The following is a 10624-nucleotide window of genomic DNA, read 5'->3' on the forward strand; positions in this document are numbered from 1 at the left end:
ATTTTAACATTTATCTGTTACTTGAAGGAGTAGTACATTTAATTGACCAAAAGTTACATGTAATGTTTAGCTTATTTCAACTAGTATAAAAAATTGAATATGAGTTAGAATAAAATCTGATGATGCATATGAAACCAGCATACCTGAAAACTAGCAAAGCCATTAGAACACTGATACAAACTTCAAACTGTCAGTGTGCTACATTTCACAAAAGATGCATTATATAATACATATGCTTGGTTCTTAAAGGATATATGGCACAAAGAATTAAGCAATGCAAAGAAGAATGGGTTTGCCAATGTCTTAATCACATCAGATAAGGAGATGAATGAGGAAGTAAGTTTATGTTTCCATATTACAACAAAACACCAACTCACCTTTGATTTAATTGTTTGAATGTGTTGCTCTACTTCTTCAATGTCTTCAGTGTTTTCTAAACGTTCATAAGCAGTACTTCTAGTGCCTTTTATCAGATTTAAAGGTAATGCTGACATGCCGTAGGCCTAAAAGGAACAAAATTGAAATGTTTCAGTAATATTAAACACATACACAATTTTCAAGTAAAATTTTCATTTAATAATATAAAGCAGTGGTAAAGGGGCATGGCCGCAGAAAACTATGTCACATGTAAAGGAATCATGATTATATTGTCTCATACTTCTATTTATTTCACATTTGCATTTAAACAGTTACATTTGTAGCACTAAAATAGATTTACACTTATAACACTATTCCGAGAATAGATAATATCTATTCTTCATGCTGCAATATTAATGTAAATACAATATTTTATTAAGGTAATACACCACACCTTCAGATTAATCAGTGTTTAAAATAGTATGAATTATAAAAATATTAAATTATATTCTAGGATGATAAATTTTATGTAAACTATAAGCAATAAACCATTAATAAAAAGTTACTTCAGTATACACACAGTATCTGATTAACACACCAATTTCTGTATATAGTTTCTTTAAAAGTTTTAATCTTTTTTCTATGCTAATATTTTAAATATAAACCTACAAGCAATTTGAAACTATTTATCAGCATTGAGAATAAACTCTGTGACTATTATGTATTACTCAATTCCCTATTAAAACAAAACAACCCATTACCATCACGCTGACTCTGGCTCATACTGACCCTACAGGACAGAGCAGAACTGCCCCACAGGATCTCCAGGGCTAGACACACACAAGGCCACGGCTTTTTCCCATGGAGTAGCTGTTAGGTTTGAACCTCCAACTTTTAGTTAGCAGCTGAGTGCTTCACCAATGTGCCACCATGGCTGTTAACTCTGTATTGTTGTTATTCAGTGCCAATGAGTCTAATCCAACTCTGAGCAACCCTGTGTAGTGTTTCTAAGGAGTGGCTTGTGGAGTTGAACCACCAATCTTGAGGTCAGCAATCCAGTGATCATTCTACAGCGTCACACTAGGAGTCCTAATTTTGTATCGCTATGTTGTTGTTAAGTGCTGTCGAGTCAGTTCTGATTCATAATGATCATTCCAAGGAGTGGCTAATGAATTTGAACTGCCAACCTTTGAGTTAGCAGTCCAGTGCTTACTCAGAGCCACACAAAGAATCCAATTTTGTTTTGTGGTTGATGGTAAGGGCATCGAGTCGGTTCCAGTTCATAGCAACCCTGTACAGGGTTTCTGAGGCTTAATTTATATCTTTGCAGGAGCAGAAAGCTTAGCTACTCCCAGATAATGGCATTACTATAACCATTAATGGAGTTCTGACTGTCTCCTAATTCAAATGTGGCACTGTGGGTTATCGCACTGGACTGCAAAGTTGGCTTGATATGCAAGGTCGGAGGTTCAAGCTCACAAGCCACTCCTTGAAACCCTACTCAGGGTCACTATGGGTCAAAACTGACTCGACGGTACCTAACAACAACAACTTGACCATTAATAATACTGAATGGCAACTGCTTTCTGAACATAATTCAGAATCATCATTTGACCTTAAATCATTAGAAGTAAAACTGCCAGCATTCAGCAAAAGACTTTGAAACAGATACATTACATATGTAAATCTTTTTCTTTTCTCTCCCAAGCATACCTCTACACTACACTGCCCAGTCTCCCCTTTAGTTTGATAAGACCAGGAGAGTAAGTTCAGCACAATGAATGTGGCAGAGGTGATAAACCCTAATCCTCAAAATATTCTGGATAATTCTGCATGTTTTCTGCTGCCTGGTTACCAACCTCCAGAATGACCTCAGATATCTTTACTGTCAATTTTAATTACTTTAATACTCTTCATTGAGTGTTCTTTAAACAGTGATTAAATATTGATTAAACCACAATTAAAATTACCAAGGATAATTTCTAATATATGTAAAGTAAAATCCGGGATATTTTTCTTCTTGCTATTTATTGTTCTAGTTTGTTCTAATTAGGGGAGAATATGAATAAAGAACATGATTAAAAGGAAATCCAAAAACCAACTAGTTCTACAAGATAATGGAAACTCTACAGCATGTTACAATTAGATTACTAGCTAAAATTATTACTAAACATGCAAGTCCTTGTATTTGTGCAAAGAAAAATATTGAAAACTGAAAGTTTTAAATAATGTTAAAACCTAAGTCAGTGTTCTCTTGAATCCCTATCCTCACCCAAAAATAAAGGAGGAGGAAGGTTTTCTTTGTATTAGAATAATATGCAGTTTGGAGGGGGAAAAAAATTGTCCCATTAATTCTGTAGCAAAATAGAAAGTCTAAGCAAGCCAAAGTATTCCTTAACCTTTCCTTATAGGCCTATCCCAATCATCATTTTGACATATTTGTTAGTTCTAGTGTTTCCACATTCTTTAAATAATAGTGAAAGAAGTAGTGATACTTTTAAGACTGATGAACATACAACATAACAATTATTTATCAATTGTGCATATTCACATATAACTGTAACATGAGTCCAGAATCTTGCTGCTTTTCCAACAAAATGTCAAGGCAATGATATTTAGTTAGACACAGTTTGTGCCCAAGTATGTTTCTTAATTCTTCAATCCCCTGGGCTTATTATACCTCAGTGCTTTGTTAAGTGTGTGTGGTAGTGGAGAATCGTAAAGGATATTAACTGGAGGAGTGACAAAACATGTCTTTGGTGTTACACAGAGGTCCCTCTACAAGTAGTACAGAAGATGGATGTGCGGAAGAAACTGACAGAGCAGGTAGGAGAATAGAGATGACTTTTTATCAGACAGTAGACACTGTATAAGGGTTACAGTACTAACACTGGACGAACAGATTCCTTGAGAAATAGTACTGAGTCCTGAGATTCTCCACCACCACTTGTCTATCATTTACAGTACTGTGGTAGCTTGTTTGTTGCTGTGTGCTGGAAGCTATGCCACAAGTGAGGGTCACCCATGATAGACAAATTCTAGTGGAACGTTGTTGTTGTTAAGGACCGTGGAGTCAGTTCTGACTCATAATGACCCTGCACAGGGTTTCCAAGGCTGTAAATCTTCATGGGAGCAGAAAGCCTCATCTTTCTCCTGCAGAACGTCTGGTAGTTTTGAACTGCTGACCTAGAGGTTAGCAGCCTGATTCGTAACCACTATACTACCAGAGCTCCTAGTGGAGCGTAGTGGTTATGAATTGGGTTGATAATCTCACAGTCAGCAGTTCAAAACTACCAGCAGGCCCACAGGAGAAAGATGAGGCTTTCTGGTCCCCTAAAGATTTACAGCCTTGGAAACCCTATATAGGGTTGCTATGAGTCGGAACTGACCCCATGGCACACCACCACGACCACCAGTGGAACTTCTAGATTAAGAAACACTAGGAAGAAGTAGACCATTTCTGGAAGGTTAGCTATTGAAAACCTTATGAATTGCAGCAGAATTTTGTATGATACGGTGCCAGAAGATGAGGTCCTCAGGTTGGAAGGCACTCAAAATGAAAATGTGAAAGAACTGCCTCTTTAAGAGGCAGAATAAACCTTAATGAAGTGGATTGGGCAAAACTTTTGAGACCTACATTTGCTGACAGACGAAACTCAAAATGAGGAGAAACATACATTAAGAATCAGAACATGGAATGTATAAAGTATAGATCTAGGAAACTCAGAAGTCATTAAAAATGAAATAAAACACATATAGATTGATAGATAACCTCTGCGTTAGTGAGCTCAATGGACTGGCACTAGTCCTTCTAAATCAGAATATCATATGGTTTACTATGCTGGAATGACAAATTGATGAGAAATAGCATTGCACTCAGCATCAAAAAGCATTTCACGTTCTATCTGGAAATACAATGTTGTCTATGATAGAAAAATTTCCATATGCCTAAAAGAAAAACCAGGTAACATGATTATCATCCAAATTTATACACTAACTTTTAAAGCCAAATATGATGAATTGAAGAGTTCTTCCAAACTTTTTAGTCTGAAATGGACTAAACAAGATGTATTGATAATTAGTGGTGATTGAAATACAAAAGAAATATAGAGGAAGTCTCAGAAGTTGGAAAATATGGCCTGGGTAACAGAAAGGATGTTGAAGATCACATGTTAATAAGTTTCAAGACAAATGACTTATTGCAAACACCTTTATTTAACAATATAAAAGACTACACATGTGGACCTCACCAGATAGAATACCCTGGAATCCAAATAACTACATCTGTGGAAAGAGATACCAATAGCCAAAACAAGGCCAGAGGCTAACTATGGAACACACTATCAATTGCTCATACCAGTTCAGGCTGATGTTAAAGAAAACGAAAAGTCTATGAGACCCAAAATGTAACCTTAAACATACCACACCTGAATTTAGAGACCATCTCATGAACACATATGATGCACTGGACTCTGATGACAAAAGGCCAGAGGAGTTGTGGGATGACATCAACAACATCATACATATACATGGATTCAGACATAGGCTTAATGGGTAAGGGAAAAAGAGTGGGATCATTTAACCTTAAATCTTCAGAAGTAAAACTGCCAGCAGTCAGCAACAGACTATGAAGCAGACATATTACATATATAAATCTTTTTCATTTCCCGCCCAAGCATACCTCTACACTACATTGCTCAGTCTCCCCTCTAGTTTGATAGGACCAGGAGAGTAAGTTCAGCAATCAGGTCTCTTGAGGACAAACCTCCCTCCAATACTGAAACTCAAAGGAAACACACAAGCAGGCATGTAAGCTAGCTGGTGACCATATTGGTCAACATGTGAATGGAAGTGGGGGATTGTCAGTAATGGAGATATGGGCTGAGTTCAACCACATTCCATAGACTCCTGTTGACCTCAAGATGAGAGAGAGAAGAGGAAGGGCTGGTTGGTCTGAAGTTTGGGGAGACTTGGAAGTTCCTGAGCCCATGGACTTTGACCTAGCCACTGGGGGCTAGAGCTGAGATTGAAGCAACCAGCTGATATGAAGTGGGGGGAGACAGAAAAGAACGACCACACTTGCAGATAGTACCCATGTGACCTAGCTTTGATGGTGTGATGACCAGAGCTCAACTAAAGAAATATAAAGAAATTTGATTAAGGAACCAAGTATAAATTGTTACAATTTGATGACCTTGATCTATACTTATGGATGTGTTGTTGTGAAGTGCTGTCGAGTAGGTTCTGACTCATAGTGACCCTGTGTAGGGTTTCTGAGAAGTAAGCTTGAACCACTGGAATTCTGGTTCAAACGACTTTGCAGTCTGACACATTAACCCACAGCGCCACACCAGGACTCCACTTATGGATATAATAACTCAAAATACCAACCGGATGTAATAACTCAAAATACCAACCAAGAAGGAAGGAGTCTTCACATCAAGGATCAAGTCTACCTCTTGGTATACAGGGTTGATGGTTGACAGCGACAGGCAAATGAGACATTTGCTACCTATAAGGGCAGTTGGGGGGGGGGAGGAGCAGGGAGCAAGCTATAAAGGCACAAACTAGTTGGCTTACAAGTTTTCAAGCAGGAGTTTAGTTTCAGAGTGTGTGGAGAAAGATAGAGTCCCCACTGAATAGTCTGCATCTTGTCTAGAGAGGTCTGGTGAAAGGAGATGTGGATAAGAGTCTTATGATTCAACAGTGAGTAAGTGTTATCATAATTAATCGTGATGGTCACAACTGTAAATGCAGAAGTTTTGTAGCATAAAAGGAAGAGCAATTTATCTTACATTCCATGAACAGAGGTTCCTAGGACCATCAAGGGAAAAGAGCATGAGCGGAATGTGGGACCCTAACCAGAGAAGCAGCAAAACCAGAGATGGAGGCACAGATGATGACATGGAGAGATAGAGCAGCTGAAGACTCTAGACTCACGGAAAGAGAAAGGCTGTGGGGCCTGGCAGCCAGGAAGCAGGCGTGCAGAATGTGCCCTTTGGTTGTTTACATGATTAGATATTCATGCATGTTTTTATGTACATCAAAAACAAACAAACAAAAAAAAAACAGAGGGAATAGAAGCAAATACTGTTGAATAGTGATTCATGTAGGAGACTGTGATCATTGCAATGAAATGATATACAATCGAATGAGTGCAAAACCTGTCTCCCATGTAAACTATCACTCAATTCACAATAAAAGTTAACTTAAAAAAAAAAAAAGATGAGGGGAAAAAAAGACGACTACTGAAGGAATATTCTGAGTCACCGTACCAAAAAGAATGGTTGATTATCAACAATTTCAAGAGGTAGCATGCAATTAAGAACCAGACTACACTTAAGGAATTGGCTCCTAGGAATGATGGAATATACATAGAAATGTTTCAATAAACTGATGAAGCACTAGAAGTGCTAAATCCTGTATGCAATAAAATTTTGCTGAAGACAATTCAAAGACTTTGATCAGAACTACCAGAAATTAAAGCAGTCTTCAGAAGTGGACAAGAAATAAGAGATATCACTGCTTATGTCAAGTGGAACTTGACTAAAAGCAGAGAATACCAGAAAGATATTTACCTGTGCTTTATTGACTATGCAAAGGCATTCAACTGTGCAGATCAGAACAAATTATGGATAATGTTGTGAGAAATAGGAATTACAAAACTCATGAGAAACCTGCACATACAACTGAAAGGCAGTTGTTAGAACAGAACAAATGGATAATGGTTTAAAATCTGGAAAGCTGTTTAGGGTTGTATCTTTTCATTATTCTTATTCAATCTGTATGCTGAGCAAATAATCTGAGATGCTGGATATATGAAGAACATGGCTTTGGGATTAGAGCAAGACTCATTAAAAACCTGTGGTAAGCAAATGACACAACCCTGCTTGGAAGAAGCCAGGAGGATTTGAAATTCTTACTGATGAAAATCAAAGACTAAAGCTTTCAGTATGGATAGCATCTCAATATAAAGAAAACAAAAATCCTTAACACTGGACCGATAAATAAAATGATAAGTGGAGGAAATATTGAAGTGGTTAAAAACTTTATTATGCTTGGCTCCACAATCAATACTAATGGAAACAGCAGTCAAAAATCAAAGGATCAAGAGGTTCTGGTTTTGGCAACAGCAGGGACAGCCAGGTAGGAAAGGCTCTGTGGGGGAGGGATTGAAAACCCAGAGAAGCTGTGCTCACAGAACAACACCAGAGCTCTGGATCTAGCATAAGGTGTAGGGCGTCAGCTTTCCACACGCGCAAGTGGAGAAATCACGATATAAAGGAAAATACTGAGAGTTAGGAATTGCTCAAGACAGGGCTCCCACTGCAGCCACCCCACCTGGGTGGAGTTCAGAGGGCAGGGCTAAAGGCAGACTGGCACAGGGAACCAACACTAAAAGCGGTGCAGTGACATTTGCAAAAGGAGGTACGGGAGGGGGGGTTCTAAACATTTTTCCCCTCCTATTCCCTGCTGTGCCTTCTTTGCCCAGCCTGGACACCTTCAGATGGGTGGGTATACAACCCCCCAAAAAAGTCCAGCACCGAGCCCACACTTTTCCCATGGCACATAGAAAAAAGAGCTTGGCAGCAGCTTATGACATCAGCCTTGGGGTCACAGCCCTAAAATTAACTTGTAAAGGACCCTTTACTCCAGCCTACCTAAAAAGAAAAAAGCAGGTCCATCGGGACTGACAGACAAACCATATGAACAATCTGTAAAACCCCAACATAAAAGGATGCAACTATCTCAAGAATTAACAATGTGCACACACAGATACCTAACTAACCTTCAGAGACAAAAAGAGTAGACAATCTTTTTCCCATTAACTTCTCAATATCTATCTGCACACCTCGACGGTGGTGACTAGGGAAGAGGCCTGAGCAAGCGGGCACCCCAACCCACTGCTGGAGGCTTCTACAGTGCACACACACTGCTTGTGTAGTAAGGCGACTGGCCAGTCGGCCACAGTTTTATTTTTGTTTCAAAGTGGTGGTTTTTGTCTCTGCTTTTATATTGCTTCTGCTTTTGGTCCTTTTGATAACACATTTTTCTTGGAGGTGGGAGCTTTTTCTCCCTATGTTACCCAGGAAGAGACAGCAATCATGGCCATATAGCCAAGATACAAACATATCCAATAATATTCCACCATTGAGACAAGAGCCAATAACAGCTGCTGAGCATTACATGAGAAAAAGGAAGCCTATCTTCTGATCATATCCACCACAGACACCCAGTAAGCTTAATAACACAACAAACATCCATTTCAGCATTAAAACACCCACATAACTACTGGAAATGACAAGCAAAACACAACAAAGGATCTCAAAACATGTCCAAAACCAGAAAAGAGTAACTGAGACAAATGAGCTGGAGACAAAGGCTCCCCAGAAGAGGAAGACCAGGTTTTGGATTTGCTTGAGAAGGAATTCAGAAGAATAATTCAAATGCTCCGAAAAGGGGTGCAAGAAAACATGGAAGAAGTCAGGAAAGTACTACAATAGCAATCAAACAAGACTGATAAAGCATTGGAAACAATTCAAAACTTGCAAAAAGAGGTCCAGATGATTAATGATAAAATATTAGAAATGGACAATACACTGAAAGGGGAAAGGAGCATAAGAGAAGAGATGGAAACCAGAACCAGTGAGCTGGAAGACGAATCTCTCAATACTGCTAAGATAGACCCTTCATTATGGTGCCTGCAAGAGACATACCTTACAAAAAACTGACAAAAACAAACTAAAAGTTAAAGGATGGAAAAAAATATACCAAGCTAACTGCAATAATAAACAAGCAGGAGTGGCAATTCTAATCTCTGATAAAGACAAAAACCAGTAAAAGAAATAAAGAAGGATACTATCTCATGATCAAAGGGTCAATTGAGCAAGAAGACATAACCATAATAAATATCTATGTTACCAACGAAAAAGCACCAAGATATATGAAGCAAACCTTACTAGAATTGAAAAAGAAATAGATATATCTACAATTATGGTGGGAGATTTTAATACGCCACTTGTGAAAAGGGACAGAACAACCAGAAAGAAACTCGACAAAGTTACAGAGGAACTAAACAGCACAATCAACCAACTTGACCTCATAGACGTGTACAGAGCATTCCACTTGACCTCATAAACGTGTACAGAGCATTCAACTTGACCTCATAGACATGTATGGAGCATTCAACCCAACAACAGCACAATATGCTTCCTTCTCCAGTGCACATGGAACATTCTCCAGACTTGACCATGTGTTAGATCACAAAGAAAGCCTCCATAAATTTACAAACATTAAAATAGTACAGAGCATCTTTTCAGACCACAATGCTATAAAACTAGAAATCAACCACAAGAAGATCAAGGAAATAAAGTCTAATACATGGAAACTGAACAACACCCTGCTGAAAAGTGACTGGGTTAAAGAAGAAATTAAACGTGAATTCATAAAGTTCCTAGAAACAAACAAGAATGAAAACACAACATACCAAAATCTTTGTGACACAGCCAAAGCGGTGCTGAGTGGACAATTTATTGTGATAAATGTGCATATCCAAAAAGAAGAAAGAACCAAAATTAACACATTAACACAGCATCTCCAACAATGAAACACAGACCAACAGAGGGAACCTATAGTCATCAAAAGAAAAGAAATAATAAAGATAATGCAGAAATTAATGATATGGAGAACAGAAAAACTATAGAAAGAATCAACAGGACAAGAAGCTAGTTCTTTGAAAGGATTAATAAAATTGACAAACCATTGGCAAACCTAATGAAAGAAACGAGGGAGAAGACACAAATAAATTGCATTAGAAATCACAGGGGTGATGTCACAACGGAACCAAATGAAATCACAACGATAATAACAGAATACTATGAAGAGTTGTACTCCAAAAAATTCAAAAACTTAAAATAGATGGATGCATTTTTAGAAAAACATGACTTAGGAAACTTGAACAGACCCGTAACAAAAGAAGAATTGATCAGGTCATCAAAAAACTCTCAACCAAAAGAAGTCCAGGCTCACATTACTTCACTGGTGAGTTCTACCAAACATTTGGGGAAGAGCTGTCACCAATTCTACTCAAATTATTCCAGACTATAGAAGAGGATGGAAAATTTCCTAATACTTTTTATGAAGCAAGCATAACCTTCATACCAAACAAAACCAGGGAAGGACATCACTAAGAAAGAAAACTACAGACCAATATCTCTCATGAACACAGATGCAAAAATTCTCAACAAAATCCTAGCCAACAGAATCC

General features: G+C 38.1%; 1 protein-coding gene across 1 annotated transcript in view; it reads right to left on the reverse strand.

Moving 5' to 3' along the window:
* The window catches only part of LMBRD1 (LMBR1 domain containing 1), a 142768-nt gene that overhangs the window by 53784 nt on the left and 78360 nt on the right, over window positions 1–10624 (reverse strand). Inside the window, exon 5 of the mRNA XM_006835781.1 lies at window positions 378–503. Coding sequence (XP_006835844.1) covers window positions 378–503 — 126 coding nt within the window. The remainder of the gene's footprint in view (window positions 1–377; window positions 504–10624) is intronic.

This window comes from Chrysochloris asiatica, unplaced genomic scaffold (genome assembly GCF_000296735.1).
Source record: "Chrysochloris asiatica unplaced genomic scaffold, ChrAsi1.0 scaffold00019, whole genome shotgun sequence".
Lineage (NCBI taxonomy): Eukaryota > Metazoa > Chordata > Mammalia > Afrosoricida > Chrysochloridae > Chrysochloris > Chrysochloris asiatica.